The 24,726-nt window shown below is 40.6% G+C and overlaps 2 protein-coding genes across 3 annotated transcripts; one reads left to right on the top strand and one right to left on the bottom strand.

Annotated features, from left to right (window-relative positions):
• Positions 1 to 4: 4 nt before the first annotated feature.
• ficd (FIC domain protein adenylyltransferase) lies at positions 5 to 2,468 on the bottom strand. The gene is made up of 2 exons (XM_077599955.1): positions 1,891 to 2,468; positions 5 to 1,353 (listed from the first exon to the last, which is right to left on the bottom strand). The coding sequence occupies exons 1-2, from the start codon at positions 2,159 to 2,161 to the stop codon at positions 278 to 280; spliced, it is 1,347 nt and encodes a 448-aa protein (XP_077456081.1). The 5' UTR covers positions 2,162 to 2,468; the 3' UTR covers positions 5 to 277.
• Positions 1,671 to 24,509, top strand: cmklr1 (chemokine-like receptor 1). 2 transcript variants are annotated; one of them, XM_077599957.1, is made up of 7 exons: positions 1,671 to 2,173; positions 10,686 to 10,784; positions 17,150 to 17,267; positions 21,288 to 21,426; positions 21,524 to 21,604; positions 21,722 to 21,783; positions 21,858 to 24,509. In XM_077599957.1, exon 7 carries the CDS (start codon positions 21,885 to 21,887, stop codon positions 22,914 to 22,916), a length of 1,032 nt encoding a protein of 343 aa, XP_077456083.1. In that variant the 5' UTR covers positions 1,671 to 2,173; positions 10,686 to 10,784; positions 17,150 to 17,267; positions 21,288 to 21,426; positions 21,524 to 21,604; positions 21,722 to 21,783; positions 21,858 to 21,884; the 3' UTR covers positions 22,917 to 24,509. The 2 variants fall into 2 exon arrangements, with proteins under 2 accessions (XP_077456083.1, XP_077456082.1); XM_077599956.1 differs by lacking the exon at positions 21,524 to 21,604 and having other exon boundaries at positions 21,639 to 21,783.
• The last annotated feature ends 217 nt before the right edge of the window (positions 24,510 to 24,726 follow it).

Raw genomic sequence — 24,726 nt, 5'->3', positions numbered from 1 at the left:
ATGCTGAGCGTTGTATCACTTTTATTTGCATTAAATAAATACCGTAATGAAAGTGCGTTACATGCTTCTCAAAGGATGTGTCCAATACGTCTCACTGCAACCTCTGATTATTTTCCAGATAAAACACTTACGAGAGTTCCTACTTAATTCATTGGCTACAACGGTGGACATGCAGCCCATTTTGAAAGTTGGCGGTGACTTTTCCACGTCAACAGCAGTCAAAGAGTGAAATGACAGCAGGTTAAATACTGACAAACATTGCTCTAATATTGTCGGCTCAGTTGTGAACGGCGATAGTTTGTCGTTCACCCGTGTGGTCCGTCCTGGTCCCTGGCAATCCGACCGGATGCTCCGTAGTGGAGATCAACAAAGTGTCCAGTGTCATCTCTGTGCATTTGGCAATGAATCGAATGAAGGGACGCACGTCTCCCTCATTGGCCGTGTCAAGAGCCGCGTAGTACTCTGCCCTCTGTTCTTTGCGGATGGTGATGGGCGGGTATCGCGCTTGCAGGAGCACGAGGTTCATCAAGAGCCGCGACGTGCGCCCATTGCCGTCTACGAAGGGGTGCACGTAAACCAGTTTGTAGTGAGCCAGAGCGGCGTACTCGACCGGGTGCAGCTGCAGGGCCTCGTCCGAATTGAGCCACTGAACCAGCTCCTGCATGTGCCGCTGCAGGTCCTGGGGATGCGGCGGGATGTGATGGCCCACAAACACCTGGTTGACACGCAGGCGCCCGCCCTCCACCGGGTCCACGTAACCCAGCACACGCCTGTGGATCTCCAGGATATCGCCCACGCCGATGGTTCCCGATCTGGACAACAGCGTGTTGTTGATGTACTTCATGGCCGCGTCCACGCCGATGGCCTCGTTCTGCTCTTGCAAACTCTTGCCGGGGACGGCGTAGCGCGTCTCGATGATGTGACGGATCTCGGATAAAGTCAGGGTGTTGCCCTCTATGGCCACCGTGTGGTAGATGTGGTGGTAGTAGGTCTCCTCCATCACACGGCGTAGCGCAGAGTTGCCTTTGGGGATGGACATGAGCCTCCGCACCTTGCCGTCGATGATGCCAAAGTGACGCTGGTCAATCTCCTCTACCAGCGGCAGGGTGCGGTCTCGGCTCACCAGTGCCCTCTTATTGCAAGGCGAGATAGCCAAAGCCTTGGTGTACAGGTGGTCGGCCTGCACCACGTCCTTCTCCTCTTCTAAAATAGTCCCCAGTTCAGTCAGGGCATCCACAGAGTCTGGGTTCAGACTGAGCGCGTGCACCAGCAGCTTGTGGGCTTTCTCCGTCTTGCCGTATTTTTTCATCTCCTGAGCTTGTTGTAGTGCTGCTCTGGCTTCAAAAACCATCTCTAAATCACAACAGTGGAAAGGAATGACATCAGAAATAATACATGGAGTGTAAATGCAATCCACTTCATATTTTTTTTGCAAAGTAAGGCTAATGAATAGGCTGTGAAACACCTTAACTCAAACTATTCCACAAAGGGCCATAGTGGGTGCAATTTTGGTTTCAACCCATAAGAGGCAACCTTTCCACCAATCTGGTATGTTAGATACATAATCAGTGGATTGCAGTCAGGTGCTTCTTGTTTCAGCAGAAATCTAATTGGTTATCCTGTGTGTTGGATGGGTTGGAACAAAAACCTGCACCCACAGCGCACCGGATTGACCACCCCTGCACTTAACTCATTGACTACCAAACAATTAACTCCAAACCACTTATTTTTTATGTTGATGAGAACAAAAGGAGTGGAAACAGTGCTTTAATTATGAGAGATGCTTATCTAAACGTTACTTTGGTGAATTCTGGGCATAGCCGTAGGACACAATACTAATATGGCTTGGAGTGAACGAGTTAAACTCCCAATAAATAAAATAGCGAATACCTTGGCTGGGCTTGGCCTTATGAGGAAGCAGGTCGAAGTCTGGGATCGGGACAGTCAGGCCGGTGATCTGTACGCCGGTGGGCTGTTGTGAGCCCCCCCATAGCTGGCAGCGAAGCTGTGCGATGGCATTCAGGGCGCCAAGGCAGCGCTCCTCCACGCCGACCGGGGGTGTCACCAGGGCCACCAGGGTGACCAGGAGGACGCACACGAGCGGGCCCCATCCCCCGAAGAGACGGCCGCTAGTGTATCGCCACGCCGTTACAACCGCCATGACAATTCTGGGGTAAGTTATCCATTCTTTCCACGCCACTCTTTCTATTTGTACCCCAGCCAGGTGAGCCGAGGGCCGGTCGAAAAGCGATCGGACTGAACGGGAGGGAAGCCAATGTTTCGTCAAAACGGACGCGGGATCCAGTTATTTTTCCTGCCTCTATGTTGACAATTATTTTTTATTAGTTTTTTTTAAAGCTGTAAATACCCAGAGATGAAAGGTTAAAATTATTCCGACAGCTGTTGATTATACGACTTAAAAACAAAATATTCTCATCGTCTATGTTTTTCCGCCGGTCATATAAACAAAACGCCAAATCATTGGACAAAGCGACGTAGAACAACGACGGTGATTGGTTGAAATTCTAGCAATACTGAGGAAGTTCGTAAACGTTTATGATTGGACGATGAGTTTGCGTGACTAACTTGAAATTAAACGCAAACTGGGTTATTAAAAAAAGATAACTTTAGATATAGTGTGCTGAAATAAAACATAATATTCACTTTATAATTATCAGAAAAAAAAAAATCAATGGTCAATTTCTGGTCAGGATTGCCAAGTGTAACTTCATCAATAACCAATAGAGGGCAGCAATGTATCGTTTTCTAAATCACGTTAGAAGTGCCACATTCCAGCAATACTAGTTAGAAGTCCACTTGTATGTTTACTAGTCCATTATTCAGACAAAACTTCTATTTTACGAATACATGTGATCATATAACAAAAATAGACAAATGATAATGAAATGGAAAAAGCAGGTAGTTGAGTTCCAAAAAGATGACCAGTGAGGGATTATCATTATTCTGTTGCTAGAATGGCAACAGGTGGCAACGCAAATCTGCTGCTGTTGGTTCATATTTTTAGTGTTGCTATCTGTTTTCCTATCATATGAAATCGTACATCTTATTCCCTCAAGGCCCAGTATTGCCTCTAAAGGTGTGCCGTTTTCCATAAAAATGAATTTTTATTATTATTGTATTGATTATAATTCTCAAATCATTTTTGCTGACCAATTTCTGCTCCAGACTTGAGTCAGGTGTTGCTTTTAATGCATAAAATAGTATATAATAATGCACAAACGAGTTTATAGCATTTATCATTCAAAAGTGACACTGAAGTGTCAATATTTATTCTGCAAGTCCACTTATTTCATGTGTTCCTGTTAAAGTCTGCTGTGCTTGCAATAATTAACGTTCGTCTGGACCCCTGCGTAAAGATTGTTGACTTCATTTTTACTCTTTTTACATTTTGTTCTCAATAATACGGGTGTAAAATTGGTAGGTAGTTGTAGCAAAAATTAGTAGTGACATCACATAAGCACTAACTAGGTAAGAGGTAGAAGGACTGACTATTGCAATATGGCAAAAAATGTCGGCTAAGTGTAATCAAATCATGACTTGTGTGAGATCTCCCATAATGTAGATATATAGTGCATTTTAGGCTGTGTCAGTTATGGGCCCATAGAATCAAATAATATTACTGCTGAGGCCTCCCTGATAAATGTATTGTTAAATTAACACGTACACGTATCCCCAATAACTCTATTTAAGTACTTACTTCTATTGATTGTTGTGGTTAGTGTGGGGTACATGCAGCTGATCTTATCCCCTCTATTTCAAGGCGTCCCTCATTTCCTCTCTACACCACGTTATGGGATTTTGTGACTTTTATGAAAGGATTTGATATTTTAATCTGTGAGGTCTAAATAAAGATAAATAGCCTCAGTCGCATTGGCCAGCAGCTGTAAACCACCCGTGGTAATGTAGTGTAGATTGATTCCTGGCTGAATGCCAGCGTTGACATATCTTCAGCAGATGGCCATCGTGTGTTATCAGCTCTAAATAGCTGCTACTATTACACAGCCAGCGTGAATCTCTACGGAAGCCAACGGTGGGCTCAAAAGAACAGGGAACATAAGAATGTCGATGGCGTCATCTGTCTCTCAAAAGCCGAGAGTACCGCTGCGTCTCTGCGTAAGTATTACCCTGGAGAATAACCTGTTGGAGTGCGTTTCATCTCCGTTATTTTCATACTCGCGTGTTGTTCTTGTGCAATCTGTAACTCTGGCAAGGTAAAAAGGCAGGCTGGGGAAAGTGGAATTATTCATTGGCTTTAATTCATTCCCTGTCATTGACAGTGATGGATGTCAAATCTATTTGAACTGGGATGCGTGGCTTTGAATGATCTTGACAGACGTCTTTTATTGTCAATGAGAGTCAGAGTTCATCTATTAAATTACTACATTGAAGCCGTTTTAACAGTAGTATGCTTGTTGATCTGTTTCTGTGGTAATATGGCAGCCAAAACTGCTTAATCAATATATTAACGGCTCATTCCAGAGAAGAGCAGAGACGCTGAAACGCAAATAGCATTTTTCTTATACCAGCTCCAACCAATAGAAGAGACAATTGAAATCATAGCAAAAAGTAAGATAAGACAACGGAGCATGCAAGCAATTCATGACGTTCTTCTTTTCTCCACAAAGAGAAATTCTACATCAAACACACCACAGAAGCAAAAGTATTTGGCCACGGGCAGGGAAAATAGAAAGGAGTTGGATTCTTTTTAAATTTTGATATCAAGAAGATGTGGGGTTGGTAGAAGTTGTACCTGAAGCAAATCCCCGTTGCAATTAATTGTAAAAATATTTTAATGAAGTTGAGCCATACAGGAAACGGCATAGTTCCTTCCTCAATGTCATGCGAAGGTAAGGCATCAAGACTTTGAAGGGGAGTGAGGTTTCTAGGCCAACTCTTGACTAAAACCTGATTTAAAAACCTCTTGTTATTTTTAGACACTCTCCCACATCCTAAAAAAATCATGTTGGGTTCATGGCAGACTCAATATGTTTAGATGTGTCCTGCATTTGGTTAGCAACCAATCCAGCGGTGAAAAAAGATTGAAAGAAAACATTTCTAAAAGAAACATTTACAATGAAAAAGCAATTTCTGAGGTATGGTGTCATCAGCCACATCAAGCTCACAGAAAAAGGATCTAGGTCTTGTATCCAGGGAATCCGAGTAGGTTTCTTGCTCCATTTTGATGAAGTGCTGCACTCTTAGATCACACTAAAGATTATGCAGAGAATGCGTTAACAAGGTACACCTGCTCGCGCGCTGGCCAAAAATATCTGCTCAAACCAACTAAATTCCAAAGTTGGCTCCAGACACAAAAGCGAGCGAATGAGTACTCCCACCAAAATAGAAGCAAGTCTTCTCCTTTGCGAGAGTGTGAGATGATTTTGCGTTTGCCTTTCCAAAGCCGCGAGCTGACTCCATCTTTGCGTGTTGGCTTTTGCTACAAGGCGTCTCGGCATGGCAGATAGGTTTTGACGCCAATCTGCCGTGGCTCGGGAAGTGTTACTTTTCCTTTCTTCTACTGATCTCTTGGAAAGACACATTTTGATCTTTTTCCAAAGTTACTCAAGGTTTGTCGCTGCAGTTCTACCCCTGCTGATGTCCATTTGCCAATTCGCATTTGATTCATGATACTTTAAAAAATAAATTGGCCTTCCCCTCAAGGATTGGTGATTTCTATGATGTGGTTTCTACTTTCTTCAAAGTGAGCCTTTTATGTGCTCTTTCCTTACTGCTGTGTTTTTTTTTTCCCCCGAAAACAGCAGCGAGGAGGAAATTAATGATGCTAATGTTTCCTTGAACTGATGTTTAATATTATAAGTGGAGGCTAAATACAGCAAATTTGCTCAGCTTTTTGGGCTCTGTTTGGTTTTGATCTCGCCACGGGCCAACTTGGAAAGATGTGAGCTAATGTGGAAAAATAGGCAAACAACAAAGAAGAAAAGTTGGCATTGAGGCGAAAAAAAAAATAGAAAAAACAAAACCGCCTGGGGTCACGCTGTTGACTTGTTGTTTGCCCAGCTGGCAAATGTTCTTATATGGCTCAAAATCCTCAGCTGTGGCAACAAATAAAATATGATTGTGCCTGCGTTTGAGATCATTGATGAGTGTTAATTCTGTTTTCTTGCCGTGTTGATGCAATTAACCCTTGCACGTCATGTCACTTGGGAAGGATTATTTTCTAAACGGGCGAGCGAAACCCCCCTCCAACGGTACATGGTCAATTGGTTGCCGGTCTTTTGGTCGCCCAGAAGGTAAGGGATAATTACCATTTAAATCGTTGCTCAAATTCCCTAAATACAAACTGCGAATGACTATTTAGTCATACTTAATGCCCTAGTAATTCTTAGGCTAAAGAAAAGCTCCAAATTTCCCGGACTTTTATTTTTTTTTGTTGGAGAACTTGTTAAGACCCTGACTGACGTAGCTTCTTAAAGGGACAACGCATGTACATACAAACTCTTATACACTTGCACGTCGGCTCAGTGAAACTGCTCATAGCCATTGTTGGCTTTTATTGATGCGTAGACCGTGTTGTTTTACCTTGTTTTGTCGCTGGTCTTTTGGTCGCCCGTTGTCGCGGTCGGGGCGACCAAAAGACCGACGACCAAAAGACCAGCGACTAATCGACTGCACACTTTCTCTAACGCATCTCCAGCCTCAATGTTGACAAATGATACCGATCCACGCTCGTCCGCTATCTTTTCTCGATTCTTTTTATTAGACGAACAGGCTTCCAAATGAACTTCACAGAAGTTGACACATTCACGTGGAGCACGCCCTGGCGATGACCTGTCATTGACTATTAATACAACCCCTCATCTGGCTGTTACAATTGCTTGGAGAGGAAGAAAAATCCATCAGCTCACCTGGAACAAAAAAAAAGAAAAGAAAAGCGACCTGTCAGGATGGGGAATAAATCCCTCTGGCTCAAACGCTTTCGCCTCCTCTCCGACCATCTCGCTTGCCTCTCTCCTTGCAGCCTCCGTGGAGCATCCGTCTGCCTGGCTCTCTGTCAAAAAAGGGGGGAGTCGGGGTCTTTGTTCTGGGTGACAGAGCAGGGTGTCAGAGATAGAGCATCTAGTTAGACAGTCAGAGAGAGGCGAGGGATGGCGGCTCTCTTTTCACCCCAGTGGACGCCTCCAATGAGGAGCCCGTAACGACAGTGAGTGAAGGAGCCCTCCGATGGGAGCAACAAATGTCCCTGACTGTCAGCAGCCCAAATATCTATCTTAAAGCGAGAACTGCTCCTAAATGTCAAGATCCACACTCGCTGGAAAACTGACAACAGCTGTTACCGGACGATTTGGGAGGTCAAGGCATCTTTTTGTTCCGGCGGAATAAGACGAGACCAAGGTGTGATTTACCCCTTGCCTGGCTGGCCAGGCATGCTTGGGTTTACACAAGAACACCTAGATTAGAAAGCATTTTATAGCTCCCCAGTCTTGTTTTCCGCTTATCTTCGGCTTCCTTTGTTTTGCTTTTAACAGCTAGCTGTCTCCGTCTGCAAGAAGAAGAGGAAGGGAGTATTCAAGTCAATGTCTCACACCGACATAACTTGCTTAGTATTAGGGTCATTCTGAAAATGGAGGTCATTTTACTTTCCACCCTTTAAATATAACTAATTTATGTACAAAATAGCAGTTTATGTGCAATGTAGGTATCTGTACTCAGCCCACATCTAAAAAAAAAATCAGGGAGTATGTATATTAGATTAAACTTTATTCATCCTGTACTCGGGAAATTTATGTGTGTGTGTGTATATGTGTGTGTGTATTAGGGGTGGGCACTGTTTTAAATTTTTAAATCACAATTAATAACATGATTTACTTCGGATTAACTGGGATTAGTTTCATTGTCATACACATGAAGCCATACTAAATGCAGTCAAATTTTTTGAGACTCATCCTATGTGGGGAACAGTATCAAAATGTTTTTTTGGGGGTGGTTCAGATGTTAATTCGTGATTGAACTAATTAATTGCCTTAAATAATTTGGAAGTTAACTCCAAGTTGACTTGGCTGTCTTTTAAAATATATATAAATGTTGCTGGTTTATCCCCTAAAATTGCATTTTCTGTTTTCCCTCCTACCTGACTAAATTGAATTTTAAATAAAACAGTTTAAATTAGATTTTTTTTGGTGGGTAGTAATGGGGATATTTTTGTTTAAATTTCTCAGTATTGCAACTGTATGAAGCTTTCTTTTTGAATAAACATAACATTATAATTCATGGAATGCTTGTCCCACAACATGCATGCAACCCTGTTACCATAACCTTTTTATCATGGTAGAAGAAGAAATCCAATGATACGCTAGATTTGACTTCATCGAAACGTTTTACATAAGAATGGTGCAGGAAATGCATGTCCTCTCTCTCTCTCTCTATATATATATATCATGTTTTCATGAAGTTATTTTCATGCAGTTAGCCTTGATTGCCTCTCTCTACGTCATGCAACACTTTTATACTCTTAATCAGTATAAGACAATTATTTAAAATGTTTTTGCTTAATTATACAAGCAAATTTGTCCTCTTGCCTACTAGTAAAATCTACCTAAACAGCCACCTTGGGGGAAGAAAAACCCAAACATAACTAACATTTGTGTATAGTTGCTTTGATAATGCCAAATATAATTTGTTTTTAGAAAAATCACATCTAGTTTGTACCACTTATCTGTGAATCTAGATGCGTATACAGTTGATTATATATTATTGACTAAAATGGAGCAGAAAAGTCAAGGCTTGTTTTTCAAGGCAAAATGTCCTCCAAGTCTGGAATGACCCATAAATATTTCAGATATTCCATCTATCAAAAATACCTAACAGCATACTTTATCAACATCAAAAGTGAAATATATTATTCAAAAACAGCAAAATTGCTGTAGTTTGAATATGACAAGCCAACACACAAAAAAACAAACAAACAAAAAACTAAAAAAGAAGCACTCTGTGTTTAGAGAAGTGAAGGGAAATTCAATTTACACTTGCACAGATGTACACAAATAATAGGATCCTATAGAATTGCAGTAAGCGGGAGATGTCTGTAATCCCAAAGTCAAATACTTAATGGCTGAGTCACCCCTCCAGTTTCTGGCAGTTGCCGAGTAAAGGGATGTGGAGGCCTCAAGTGTTAACCAGATGATTACTGAAACTGGTATCCGCCCCCTCCCCAAAGGCTTTTCTGCACTAAGACATGACACAGGGTGAACGTAAAGCTGCTTCTGTTGGCTCTTGAGCAAAGCCTGCATGAGACAAATGATACTTTTAAAGACTCAGCTGTTTATGGCTCGTTTTAACTTCTCCCATCTGCTATCCTCAGCGCAGCGGGATTGCGGTTTGCACACCCATCTCACAACTCAGATGCCCTCTTTCCAATATCAGGTGCTAAGCGGAGGGAACAAAAAAAATATATATTTTGGGCTAGCCCTTCTATTGTCAACAATGACAACCAATGAGTTGATACTTAAGAAAATAACATTAAAATTCTGATTCTTTGTTCCCCCCCTTTTCTCAATTGTGATCCCCTAACAAATGAAAGTGGAAGGATTGCAAGTTGGCCCTGGCAGACTTTGATTCTGCTAAAAGAGGTCCTGTTATCACAAAAATACATTTCAATTACTCTCACTAATGCAACAAAGAGGCATAAGGATAGTTCATAATGCCGGTTACAAAGAAAATACAAATTATGCCTTTATTCTTGGAATCAAAAACAGTAAAAGCCAAGCATCTCGTTAATTTTCAAACAGCGCAAATAATGTTAAGCGTGATTAAAAACCGACTCCCAGGAAATGTTCAAAACTGTTTCATCAAAGAGAGAAGGGGATGCAATTTGAGGAGGGAATTGAATTTAAAACATTTGTTTGTTTACTGTTTGTTTTGTTTAAACAGTGGCAAGAACACGGTATTTTACAAGGTCATGTGTTTAGATGTTTGTGTACTATATTTTCTACTGTCAGTTTAATTAAACATGCCAACTTATTGTGTGCGGGGAAAAAAAGTAAACGGAATGCTCCTTAAGTGTTAACGTGGCTGGATTAAATAAATACTTTTTGCTATTCCTTTTCGAACCTTATGCTTATGTTGTTTTACATTTTTTTTCATGGCTTTCCCCCCCCTGTTTACGCACATTTGAAGTAAAAAAAAAACATTTCTATGCCATTTAGGGTTGCTAAATTTTGCTGCAAGCGCTTGCACACGTGAATTTTTGACGAGGGCTTTAGTTGTTACCGAGGCGCTTCTCGTTGTCCTCGTCAATGTAATGCTTCCTCCAAATCAGTTTAAAAAAAAAAAGGAGCCATACAAAACAAAGAGGATTATGGATAATTAATTTAACTGGAAGGTTGTGCCTGGAGGAAGATTGTGTGGAGTCTTATTTTTTTTTCATTTTTTTTTCTGTGACTTCTCGCCTACGGTCTGGAGAAACTGCACATGATTAATTCACGTTATGCTGCTTCCTGTCCGCCGCCTCGCACTCATCATCGCATTCCCCCCAAAGGGAGTCGTTTCACCAATTCTGAACATTTGAACAAAGAAAACGGGTTTGTGTTTGTACACTTCTCGGGGAAATGTTTAATTCGTAGCACTAGAATAAAGAAGGCAGGAGTCATCTGTGGTGTTTTTGTTTGGTGTTGACATATTTTCTTGTTTTTGTTTTTTCCCCCCAGATGTAACAAGTTATATTAAAGGCATACTCCCTACGGGCCAGTTCCAAGCCAGGTGCCTTCGAATGGTTACCCACCCGCAGGCCCCAGCCAGGTCAACAGGTGAGAAAATAATGTGGAGAGAAAGAGAAGACAGATAATTAGGTCTCTACTGAGGGGCCATACCATTAGCAGGATCCTCCCTCAGACACTTCTTGCTGTTTCACTGATTATCTCACTGCCTTCCAGTAGAGTGGGCGTGCAGGCCGCCAGCTCTGTCAAATGAACCAATTCCAGCACACAGGCGATGATTCAGCAACACTTGGCTGCTCGTTATTTTCTTCACCGACCAAAAGGCGATTTTTACCCATTGGTTTGGTTTCTTTGGTAACATGCTGGTCGAAGTCGTACAAGACAAGTTCAGAAGCATTTTGATTGAATCCACATTTGTTGTGAGCTTCACTATTGGCGAATGCCCGTATAAACTATCCCCGTCCGGGATTTCCATTTTTTTTTTTTACACTGCATCCGTACATGACAACTTCCCCGCCTCCCATCAGCATCCCGCGCCCGAGCCAAGTCGGTATTCTAATCAGGCTGTCACAGTTCACGAGCGTCAATGTGCAGCACGCGCAGACACGCTTACATGGCCGCCTCATACTGCTTTGCGCACTAGAAGCAACAAATGCCAGCGACATCTGATCAAATATTGCGGGCCCATATGGTAATTATCCAAAGATCCCATCTGGAGCCTGCACTTCAACCTATAAAACAAAAACAAATAGCCTGTGGCAGCCTTCGTTCCCCTCAGGGTTGCATTTGCAAGTTGTGCTGCGCTATTCCATGACAAATCGTTGGTGCTGCAGTTTCATTAATGTCTTGCACAGGGACGGAACACATTCACGGGCGCAGACCAGACCCAACTGTTCAAATCACAATGTATTATGGAAATGAACGTTCTTCCAAGAGTGCCAGAATAGCGATGGCAGATCCCTTTTCATTTGTAGTAAACCGAATACTGTTGCGGTGGGATGATGCTAATTATTGGAGCCCTATGAATATGAGGGCAATTGAATGTTAGGCAATGGAATCACAAGAAAAACAAGAAAATAATTGCTGTACATCTAAATTAATTAACCGAAAATGACAAAAATGTTCATTTGAAACACCCTGAATCGATAGAAACAAACTAAAGTAAATGAACATTCCATGTCTGGGAATAAACCAGAAAAATGTTTCTACAGAATGATTAGTTTATCTTTTTTGGCTGTCATCATCATCAATGAAGATTAGCCAGCCCAAGCAATAACAATACTTCTCCAGATAAGATTATATTTAAGATTATGAACAGATCCTTCTTAAAGATTTGGGCTTTTCATCTCTTTGATAAAGGTTGCTCTTGTTCCTCAGTCTATCAAACTTTTTTCCTTTTATTATCGCTCCAATTTTGTCACATTCAAAACTAACCTTAGGACTCTTCAAATGAGTGTTTTTCATCTGTACCGTTAAATATTTGGACACAGTCTTCTTTTGATTGTGATGCCTTTAATCCTCTGATTTTATTTCCGATGCCATCGTGGGTAATCACTGGAAAAGGACACATATGCCAAATTGTTTCCCCCCCTAAAAATATGCATTAAAAAGCGTGTTCTATCTATTTAATGTTTCAGTACCAGATGTGAATAGCTGGGAATGCATCCATCAAATGTCTTCATGATCAAGTGAAGCAAATCCCAAGGTAAAATTCCCACTCACCTGGAAATATAAAATGAAATTATTTTAGTCTCATAACTCAAAAGGAACCTCATATAGCAATTTATCTTATTTTATTACTATAAGTATTGTGACTAATGACTTTTAATCCATTTGAGCAATTAAATTTCTCATAGTCTGCCTCATAGTTCAATGAACCATATATTACTTTTGGGTCGAAAGATACCAGTGTACAAATATTATTCCAACAGCAATAGGATGTACAGTTTATAAAATGAAAAAATCATAAATAAAAACAGCAACATAAAACGCAGTATAATTTTCACAGGACGTTTCAACTCCAATTTGAACACATTCTGTTTGCTATTCTGCTTCTTTCTTGCCTTTTTTTCCTCCATCAGTGGGGGAGTCCAGCAGTACAGAGGGGCCCCATGTGGCCTGAGCACCACTTTTGAGCTAGATTCTCCGTTAAAAGAGGCCAGCAGGGCCAACCCTACGAAAGTAACAGCCTGTCTTTAAAAGTCTAAATTTGTCTCCAATGTCTTTTAGGCTGACCCTCACGGCTTTAAATGATCTCCTTCTGCAGTATGGTTCACTTCAAATTGATCAAATTTCCAGTTTCTACTGACTAATGCAAATCATTTCCAGTCAGTTTTTTTTGTTAAAAAGTTTGCTAGCACAGACTACAGAGACAAAGCCGAACAAAAAATCAGTTGCGTAGTCCTCGGCGGTGATGAGCGACTAATCAATCGATGTCTGTAGACTAACTCTGCCATCCTTTGCTTGGATGAAAAAAAAAGTCTGAATAAGAAACATTCCTAATGAAGTCATGGCGGTCTATATTTTATCATAATTATTGAATCCAGCACTAAAAGATGGAGATTTTTTTTCATCTCTTAGGTTGAAAAACACGTTCTGAAAATACTGTTATTAGTCATGTTCCCCAAGTACTTAGGTTTTGTTTTGCATTACATTAATTTATAGTTTATGTCGATGATCTCATGTTTCTCATTTAATTGTTCCAAATATGATAAATCAAAACCTTTTTAAAGCGTTAGAGTAGTATCTATTTCTTTTACCAAGTAGAAAGAAACTTGCTGTAAGAGAAATGGTTCCTCATCTTATCTAATCAAGGAAAATGATCTCCTAATCAATCCCGTTACAGACGCGGAAACAGCAGTTTGAAGCCAATGATTATTGGCTGGCTAATATTTCCACGGCAAATTAGCAGGATTTCACTCACGTCACACTCGGAGGAAATCAATATTTGCGCAGTCAGAGGGGATCAAGCATTGACTTTTCTACTTGCTTGTTGATGAAAGGCTCTAATTAGACAGTCAGACATGAGCTCAATGACGCGAGCATGCAAATGCATTTTGACATTTGTCTGGTCTTTCAGAAGGCGGATAATTGTTGGCTTGGCTGTCAATCACCGACAAAACTTTTCAAAATAAGACCCCCCAGTTAGCGAGATTGAGGTCATGGCGCATTGTAATGGCTGCTGCTATGTTCTGCCGCTCAACACATCAAAGGCATCTCATCCATTTCGAGACTGTGATTTTAAAAGCTGGGTCCATTTTAATCAGTATCGCAGAGGTGGCTTTCAGGTAAGCAGATTATTGACTTGTCCCTTCCTGCATTGCTATAATCTATAAAATGGCTTTCAAGCCGATAACATGCAGTGAAGGCGCTGGAGTGGCTTCAAATTCACTCCAAAGGGGATATAGGACTGAACCTAACAGGGCAGAGGACATTGGAATCTTGATTGCAGCCATAATCATACATGTTACTAGTCGCCAGTTGATGGCAACTTGAAAAATACCCTCCCTGATTGGCTCGTAGATGTTTTTTTCCCCCTTGGGTAAGTTTCAGAAATGAGGGCACGTTTTGAAATCAGTTATGCAGTTATTCTGTGCTATGACTGGAGGAGACGTTTGAAGTGTGAAGTCAGCACATGGATGACTGGCGCTATTTGCAATCGGTGCACACCCAATGGATCTGAATAAGTGGATTACTAATATTATGACTGTTAAGCATTGCACAGTTTTGCCATGGAACCACTGTTACTTTTTTAGTCACTATGTTTGGGGAAATTAAAAAAAAAAATGGAGCATGTCTACACCGGCTATTGACTCTGAAGAGTACCGTAGAGATTTTCTTTGGGGACAAAGCATCAAGTTTTACCGCTACATCACTCTCAGATGCCCATATAATCGACATGGGCAGTTTAACCGTGTCACAGCCCGTAAATGAGCACAATGTGCGAAGGATTGGTGGGTCAGCCCAAGCGGCACTTGAATGGGACCAAGTTGGACAAACCGTTTTCAGGGTGGCCAACCACAGAGAGAAAACATTGTTAATTTGCTTCCCCATCAAATGTTCTGTTTTAAGAGTCAGTGAACAAGAGAATCATTGCTCAGTGGATGAGACCTTTTATTGGCTTAATGCCTCTAAACGAGAACAGACGGCATCAAAGTGGAATTCACAAAGCGGAAAACGCAAGTGAGCCGCAATGTAATTTCGATGCCGTCGCTCGCAACGTCCACAAAATTTTGGGGGTTAACTTGAACAAAATGATGTTGCCAGAGCATTATTATGTTTATTAGTTTAGAAAAGGTGGAAACATCCCTCCCTGGAGAAGAATTTGAATACAGATCAACTTGATCAAAGAAAACCTTTGGTTAAATGACCCAAGTCTCAGTGATGAAACAATTCCGTCCGAGAACTAATTGCGGATTCAGCTTGTTGCATTTTGATTCAGATGAAATTAATCTAGCTCCACAGAATGTTTTCGACGCCGGGGGAAAATGAATTAAACTTCAAACAACTTCACGCGGGATCCAGTCAAATCCCTCTTCTCTCAGCAGACCCGACACGAGGAAAATAACATCGGTGGAACATTTGATATGTAAAGATTCTTCACAAATCTAATGGTTAGACTGCAAACTACAGCTCGGTGCAGATTTACCGTCCCGAGGGCACCGAAGCAGGACTCGGAATTTGTCGAGGAAAACGTGGCGGTTCCTGAAGTGTTCCACAAAAAAACATGTGGGATTTAAGGCTCTTCATGAATGACAAGGAAGGATTAATCCAGGATCAATGTGAATCTCAATGGAATGGCTTGGAAAAGCAAACATGGTATCACATGAGGCTCCAAAGACACGGACGCACAAGTGTAGAAGATTTAGCCACTAAAGCTTTAGTGTTTTTCAGGAAAAACAGGAAGCAAAACATTGCTCTCCACTGCACCGAGGAGCGTCTTCTGAAACACAACAAAGGAATCGACATTTCCTCTGAGGGACTGCAGAGCATTTCCCAGAGAGGCCTGGTTATGTTGGTTATTTATAACCTCAATCTTCATTAGCAAATCTAATCTGCAGGGCACCGGCAGGTCTCTGCAGTGAAAGTGATTTAGTTGAAATTTATCTAAGTGGGTCAAGTAGGCACGTCGAATACAAGTAAATATTTCCCAATTTACCATGGTTCAGGATTTACATGCATGAAGCTATGTTGAAATTGCCTCTTCATCATATAAATCAAGGCACACTTGCGTGTGGGCAATATACGAGTATTTGTTTTCGTAACATGGGTGAAGCTTTGTGTTCCCGAGAGTTTTTCATGTTCTCTTTCTGCAAAGAATACATGCTGAGTATTGATTCATTAACTAGACAACTAAATACAAGCCACCCACTCCCAGTTTTTTTCTCTGTTGCCTGCCAAGGTAAACGAGACATGGAAGTAGGCTGTGTTGTCACAGTTTGAGTTTAATTTTGCAAAGATCAGGCAGTCTTTGGCTGTTTTACTGCAATCATGTGGCTACTTTTCATTTTTTTGTATATAAATTGTTGAACAAACACACGATTGCTACATAAAAGATCCGAGTTTTTACAAAATAACAAAAGGCATCCAGATATCTGATGCTTTGTTTCTTCTTTCATCGCCTCATAAAGCAGACCTTTAGTTATTATTGGAAAATGGCATTTGAGTGCTTTCTTAAACTGCAAAGCTATTTGAAGTTCAATGACAAATATTTTTCCCTTCTTCCATTTTGATTTTTTTTTTTCAAAAGTCTTTTGCAACTATCTTTTGTTCAAATAGGCTGACTTCTGATCTTCTTTGGGATCATGTATAAAAATGCCTTCAATTGAATTGAATACTTTTGTGTCATGCTAACATGCTGCTGCATGGGTATCACATTTTATCGCTAATATGTATATAAAAATAATCCAAAATACATTTTTATAATCTATTTCTCGATGCTTATGATAGATTTGCTCATAAGGGCACCTCAATTGCTTGTTTTTTTTGCTTTTAAGTAAATGTCAAGTGTGGTAAGGTTTAATTAGTTCTCATGAAATCCCCAGAGATGAGCGGTTTTATAATTATATGACTCTGTCATTGTACATTGATCTGTGGCCAAGCCAACCACACATTATCACCACAACCAAAACACTTAATCAGATGCTCTAACAACATAAATTATTTTCTGCATTTTACATGCTGCAAATGTCTGGCATTGTTATACACTTATTATTTAAAAAAAAACCACTTTTAATGAAGTTCTCTCTTAGCCTTAACCTTTAAAATCCGCAACGTATTATTTGTGCTTTGACTCATTTTAGTTGTTGTTATTTCTTTTTCCTATTTTAATGGACTTTTTGTTTTTGATTATGTCTTGTCATATCTTTTAATGTGATCTAAATCACTTTAATTCCCTTGCCGTGCCTCTTGTTTCCTATTAAGACAAAGCTGCTTATGTTCACTCTGTCTTGTAGAGCTTATCTTCACGAGGGCCATGGAGGTGCTGGAGTCATCCCAGCTGACGATGGGCAGGAGGCAGGATCCACCCTGAACTGATTGCCAGCCAATCGCAGGCCACAAAGAGACATTCAGGTACTTTAATATTCGCCCCCATAGACAATTTGAAGTGTACAATCTATCTACCATGTATGTTTTAGGTTTGTGGAAGGAAACTGGGGTCTTTTTTAAAAAATGTACCCCCAAAAATATCGCTTATTTTTTGAAATGGTGAACTCCACCTTCAAATGTCCACTGGGCTTACAATGGTTGTTTGCTTCATCTGCAATATGAATCCAAAAACAGTCACCATAATACGTTAATTTAGCTTCATCCACAATCAAGGGAGCATTCAAGCATGAAAATACATAACTGACAAAATGTATTTTATGACTGAGAAACTCAGTATAATTCCCTTTTGCTGTATGCGCTAAAATGAATGAAAGGAAGTGGACAGATCCACAGTGGACCATAATAATACCAAACGTAATATGTAATATGGATATGTAATAATCATTACTCGGGGGGCCAAAACCTATTTTACCTAAACAAATGATTGATGCTAAAAGCTACAACTCTCTCTAACCTACACAAGACATTAAAATGCAAAGACAGAAAGAATGCTTCCGTTGTTGAGCGAGTCTAAACATCAAGTGGCAATGTTTACCAACAGGTCCAAACGTTAGGCTCCACCCACTCGACCTTTCAAAGGTGACGTGGGAAACAAGAAAAGGAATAGGAATAAATGAACACTGTCAGGGAAAACAGGAACAGAAAAGAATTAAAGTATTTAGCAATAGGTCAACAAATGCATCACATCATACGGAGAGCCAGTTTGACCCATTAAGCAGGCCCCCACAAATTTACATCTGGATGTAAAAATATTGCAGGAAATTTCAGTTGACTTAATTTGCTGTATTTTTTTGGGAGGTTAACTGTGCAGTGCCATGCATGGGGAAGGAAAAACACCTTTTTCTAGTAGCCAAAGGAACACATTAAGCATGAATTGTCGTTTGTGGTGTGAAAATGCCTTTTGGGTGCAGAAAGAAGTCTTCATAAAATGTTTATCACAATCGGACTGAAGATAACATATGAATATGCAAGCACAAAAACACACACTGTAGCATGAACACACACACGCACACACACACGCCAATAAAAATACACTTTGGGGAGAATGTGAATGTCATCCATAAGACAAATAGTATCTATTAGAATGGATTTTTCCCTCATTTATCTTTATTAGATTATGCACTTTCAGACTGGTCATTTAAATTATTAAGCAGATGAGGTTTATGTTTATGACCAAATGTATCTAGTGTTTCTCCACCCATCACGTTGTATTAGAATGAAAATCTCTTGATGTTAAGCCATCTCTTTTATTCATCATGTTGACGGGTGGAAAATGGGGAGGACTGAGGAACTAACTGTCAGCCCACATTGCAGTCTTCTTTGCTCATCATAACCTTTTAGAAATGGCAAAACTTTGTCATCTGCGCTTCTTCTTCATCCAGAAACCTCGTGTTCGGGTGGAGACACAAACATTTTGGAAGGCTGAATTCGTCTTAAGAATTAGAACTTAGCACAACCACAGAACCTCTGTGATTTAAGCAGAAATAATATAACCACCAACTAACTCCCCAGAGAAAAAGGCTTCTAAAGAGCATGTCGCGAAACTAAGTGTTTCCGTCCATTTCTTTCAGGAAATAAGGAAGCAAAGAAAGTTAGTAGCCAATTCAAAAGCTGAAGGCTCCATTTCATTATGAGCCTGATTAGACTCCTAGGAGACTGAGGTTCTAATTTTGTGTGAGTTGCACGTGAGTTTAATGGAAGTCAACTACCCAATCATCTCTTTTATAATCAAATAAAAGGTCAAGCTTCCATCTTTAATGCACCCTGAAATGTGGTACTGTAGATCGGGTGCAACTGGATTGTGATGACTATTAAAAATTACAAATCACATGCAAATGTGCAAGAGTAAATACTATAACTGGTATGTGGAATGTGTTGGGTCCCTGCATAAAATGGTCGTGAGATGTGATAGTCTGAGCTTCATCTTCATCGGGGCAGAAAAGTTACTTTAATGAACATCATCCAAACAATTGTCTCCACATTTTCACTCAGCACCACATGTTAAGGTCACACACAGTACAGATCGAAAAAAGCCATGGGAATGTTATAGATAAAGTAATTGGGTGAGTCTCCGTGGGCGATGTTAACTTCAAACAAGCATTTGCTGAAGTTGCTCAACAGACTTGCATACACAACATAACAAAAATATTTGGACAGTGTCCTTTGGGTGTCTTGTGATGAATCAATCTCTTTAGGTCAGGAAGGAGAATTAGCTGGAGTTTACCAATCTAGAATTTTCTTCTGCTGAATTTATTTAGTTCATTTATTTCTGTCCTTTATGACCCCGTCCTTTTACATCACCTCACAGATTACTTCAATTCTATTGAAAAGTAGTTTGTTAATTTCATAATTTCTTCATTTTGTGGTGGAATCAACTTGTCCAATTTTTGAAGTAGCAAAGCAGTCCATATTCATGCTGCCTTTTTTCACAGACAGTGTGAGATTTTTCTATTTGTCTAACTTAGGAATTATAAATATTAGAAGCTTTAGTTTTTTTTATTTTTACCCTTTCTCGCTTTAACAAATTTAGATGGCTGGTCAATCTGAGAACTTTTTGTTTTGTTTGGCATCAGATTTAACCATCTCTCCCAATCTCAGCATATTCAAATCCTTTTTTTTTTTTTCCACCCAGCGTTTTGAGTGTTCACACAATGTGGCCAATAAAAATGTGTGATTTGTTAGAGACTGAATGAATTTCGCCAGCTCATTTTTCATCTTATTATCCAGAAATCTAGGCAATATCAAGGTGTTCACATACTTTGTCTTGCAAATATATAAAAACATTCTTCCATCTTCCGTAATGCTAATCGTCATGAGGGTTGTGGGGTAACTGGAGCCTATTCCAGCTAACTATGGATGAAAAGTGCCAGCACACATTGACAAAGAACAATCCAATACATCGTTCAATCGGCCTAATAGATAAATTGTATACAAACTTCTGTATTAAAGCAGGGTGTAGTTGGTGTGTAAATGAATGTGAGGTTAAAATATGCATTTGAAAGAAGGCAGTATGTATATTACGGCCTCAAGGACGACAGCTTCATTGCCTTGAGATTTACTCAGATGTGTAGAAGTGCAGAGCAGCAGATGTAGGCTCCACCCCCCCAACAATTTAAGCGTAGTAAATACAATTTAAATGATATATAAAATGACACATTTTTATGTGTGCTACAAATTCTGATTGTGGGTGATGAATAGTGGTAATAGAAAAGGTACATTTATTACAGGCAATGCTTAATTGTGAAGTCGACATGCTTATTATTAAGAGAAAAATGAATGTGAAAAAGGCAGAATTGAGTCAAAAACTTAACAGAAAGGAGTGCCAATTTTCATTGCAATAACATCTGACTCACAGGGAGGTTAGGTTCTTATTAAGAGAATACTTTCTCAGTTATTGCCATGGTGACCCCGCTCACCAATTTGAATGGTCTCTTATGTTAGCGAAACAGCCTCACATAGATGGAATTATATCCTGTTTAGGAGTAATATGTTATTACTTACTGCCAATCAAGATTATGTGAATTGTTCACTTGCTTGTCCCTCTGTGGGTTCCATGTTGCCCCGAACAACAAAAATGTCAGTGTAAATTGTATACAGTTTAAGCGGCTTGCCTATGAAAGACAAGGGCTTGCCATGAATTGTCACAAATGTTTTGGTTGAGGCGACACATGGACGGAATTATTACTAAATCCTCTGTTGGAAAAGACTAACCCACAAAAGGGATTGAAAAAAACAACACCTTAAAAGAAAGAAAGACGAATTTGAAACTTATTTAATTTCTGGATCTAGCAAATCGTCTTTCCTGCAACATAAATGGCTTGGCCTACTTTAGTTTTATTTAGTTAGGCCATTTATTTCAGTGACCCTTGTGGGTTTTCATTCTTATTAGAAATGTACACCAATTTTGTCCATATGTGTAAATGGCTCTACAAACTGAGCACATTTCCAAGTCATTTGACGGCTTGTGTTTTTTTTTGTTCACAGCCGCTGCTCCCATGCGCAGCCTTCTTCTGTCAGCTTTGAACAAACACATGTGGCTGACAAGAGGCCTCTGGCGCACAACACAGAAGCATCCAATTCCCTAAACATCAGAGCCATCTCCCAAAACTCTGACAACACACGGGTGAATATTTTATATATTTCATGTTCACAAGACAGGAAAAGAACACTAGCGTTTAACACTCGTTGTTTTTTTCCTGTTGTTTTCTTTTTGGCAATAGTGGCTCAGTCATGGCATTTCTTCATCCTCTCAACTGTGTGCAAATGGCAGGGGCCCTCTTTTTGATCGACTTCTGCATTCTGTGAGTCTTTAAACATCTTTACTTCAAATTGCAGTACTGAAAGTGTTCAAGCAATGCTGCTGGTGGCGTTGAGAAATCATCCGGTGAGCTCATTACTCATTGGTCTATAAAATGAAGGAAGCCGCACATCTCTTGCTGACACTCATCTCTGGAAAGCATCCAGTTAACAGCAAGGACAGGTCTGTATTGAAACTCTGTCATGTTCAGCTGTCGAACTGGATTTTCTTATACACTCCTCCCCTTCTTCCCGCAGTGATCTTATTTCTACTGTCGAGAGAAAATGGATTATTTTATTTATGAAGACTTCGACAACTACACTTACGAAGAGGGCCTCATGCCTCACGAGGCGAGTGTATTTGAGCACAAATCGAGCTGCCTGGGGAATGGCCTTTGTGTATCTCTGCTGGTGATTAACGCAATCCAGTTTGTGCTGGGATTCTGCGGCAATGCGCTGGTCATCTGGATCTCCGGTTTCAAGATGAAGAAGACGGTCAACACCACGTGGTACCTGAGCCTGGCCATCTCCGACTTTGTCTTCTGCTGCTTTCTGCCCTTCATCATCATCAATATGGCGATGGAGAAGTGGATCTTCGGATTCTTTTTGTGCAAGTTTACCACGTCTGTGTTGTTCCTCAACATGTTCAGCAGCATCTTCCTCCTGGTCATCATCAGCATCGACCGCTGCCTGTCCGTCATCTTTCCCGTCTGGTCCCAGAATCATCGCACCGTCCGGAAGGCTTCGGTGGCGGTCGTCATGGCTTGGCTGCTCGCCATCGGTCTCAGCCTTCCCTCGGCTGTCTTCCGCAACGTACAGAGCCAAATGGGCAGGACTGTTTGCTATAACAACTACACGTCGCCACACAGCCACAAAATAATCGCCACGAGCCGCTTTGTGGCAGGCTTCGTTGTGCCTTTTGTGGTGATCAGCATTTGCTACTCAGTCATTATCCTCAAACTCCGTACGAACAGAATGACCAAATCATCGAAACCCTTTAAAGTCATGACAGCACTTATCGCGACTTTCTTCATCTGCTGGCTGCCTTACCATGTCTTCATCCTGCTTGAGATAAACCACCAACACTTCAGTCAAGACATCCTAAAAACCGGACAACAAATTGGAACCACGCTCGTGGCTGCTAATAGTTTCCTCAACCCGGTGCTCTATGTGTTCATGGGAAATGACTTCCAACAAAGATGTAAAAGCTCCTTGCTGTCGAAGATGGAGAACGCCATGGGGGACGAAGGTCGCACCATCAGCCGCTATCTGTCCAGGTCTAGCTCCGTGGATGCCAAGCTTTCCACACACATTTAAAGTTCTCCCTGACAACAACATTCTATACCAGCCAGTCACAAAGTGTCGTTATGAGTACTACCAGTCGTACATAGGCTCTATCTAGTGGTGCAAAAACGACTGACTCAACTAAATGTTCAAGTATCCTTTTTAATCCACTGAGGTTTATTCGAGTACAGTTCAGTTGTATTCAACTTAATCTAAAATGGTTTACATGCAATGGAAGATAACGGTTTCTTTCTTAAGAACAGCTTCCAAGAGGGATTGTAGGTATTTAACTCAAAAGTATATAACAATTTTATTCATTCTTTTCCCAAAATATAATTGCAGTGTAAATGTTTAAATTGATAATCGAGCTGGCGGCTTAACAGTTCTGGAGTCCTGGGTTCAAATCCAGGTCTGTCCACCTGTGTGGAGTTTGCATGTTCTCCCTGGGCTTGTGTGGGTTTCCTCTAGGTACTCTGGTTTCCTCTCGCATTCCAAAAACATCCATGGTAGGCTGATTGGACACTCTAAATTTCCCCTAGGTATGAATGTGAGAATGAATGGTTGTCTGTCTCCTCCGCCTGTGGCCTGAAGTCAGCTGGGATAGGCTCCAGCATCCCCCACGACCCTAGTGAGGATAAAGCAGTTTAGAAAATGAGTGCATGAATGTTCAAACTGAGGCTTATAAAAATAATAAATTTTTCCCTCAGGATTTCAGCCTACTACACTAACGTTTATAATTTTTTTTTTACACTAGTTTCCTGCTGTGAATGACGCTAGACATCCGATTTGACCGACCGTTCAAAATAGAGTGGACGCCAAGCACTGTCAAGGACAGCAAATAATGTCCCTGTTGGTAATACTCAGAGAACCAAATATTTTTTGTGTTGGGACTAGCTGTAAATTGAGAACCACTGCTCTATGCAGACAGTGCCACAACCAATTTGAGCTTCAATTGCGTGTTTGTGTGCACAACAACATGCAATCATCAGGAGCGACGTTTACTTCACGCTGTATTTCATTGGAGGGTGACCCTGGCGAAGGCCTCCACACTCCAAGCGGGTGACAAATAAATTGCGAAAATGCAAATAACTTGCAATTTTCACATTCAAACAATTCACACTGGCGGCGACAGCATTCATGAGCATCTGAGCACATATTCTACATGGTTGCGCAAGCCAATAAAAAATTCATCATTGCTAAAAAAAAAAAAGAAAATATGTCACGTTCGTGTTCTGTTCAAGTCAGTGTCAAAAACAACAGCAGGGAATAATGTGTTTGTGTGTTAACCACTAAAAAGGAAAAAAAACAGGTCAAAATAAAAAGTGTAGCGGAGATGAACTACCTACATTAACTATGAATGAATGTACTATATTTTCTGATTGAAAACTATTTCCACCACATATAAAAAGATGTACAGTGTGTTCTGAAATGTTTGACCCCGTTTCGCAGGCCAATTATTTTGACAATTATAATTGGAAGTACCTCAAATTTTCACAGCTTGTGTAGAAACGTTTTAAATTGGTCAAACATTTTGGAACACCCTATATTTGTGAGCCAAACTCAATGGAAAATGTGCACCAAACAGGTAAAAGTTTGTTTTTTTTTAATTATAAGTGCTTCTCAAAAGATTGGATCTCATGTCCTACTTGTGCTTACGCCCATATTACACTGAAAATGCCTGATCACATCTGATCTTGGAAGCTTGGCCGGGTCGGGCCTGGGAATGCCAGGTGCTATAAGCAAGGGGGACACCAAGAAATGAAGTTGTACTTATACAATTTTCTGTATACATTTTGTTCTGTATAAGTACAGCTTCATTTCTTGGTGTCCCCCTAGCAGGGAA

Source organism: Stigmatopora argus, chromosome 5 (assembly GCF_051989625.1).
Source record: "Stigmatopora argus isolate UIUO_Sarg chromosome 5, RoL_Sarg_1.0, whole genome shotgun sequence".
Classification (NCBI taxonomy): Eukaryota; Metazoa; Chordata; class Actinopteri; order Syngnathiformes; family Syngnathidae; genus Stigmatopora; species Stigmatopora argus.
The sequence above is the reverse complement of the archived record's forward strand: the minus strand, read 5'-3'. Positions and strand labels throughout refer to the sequence as shown.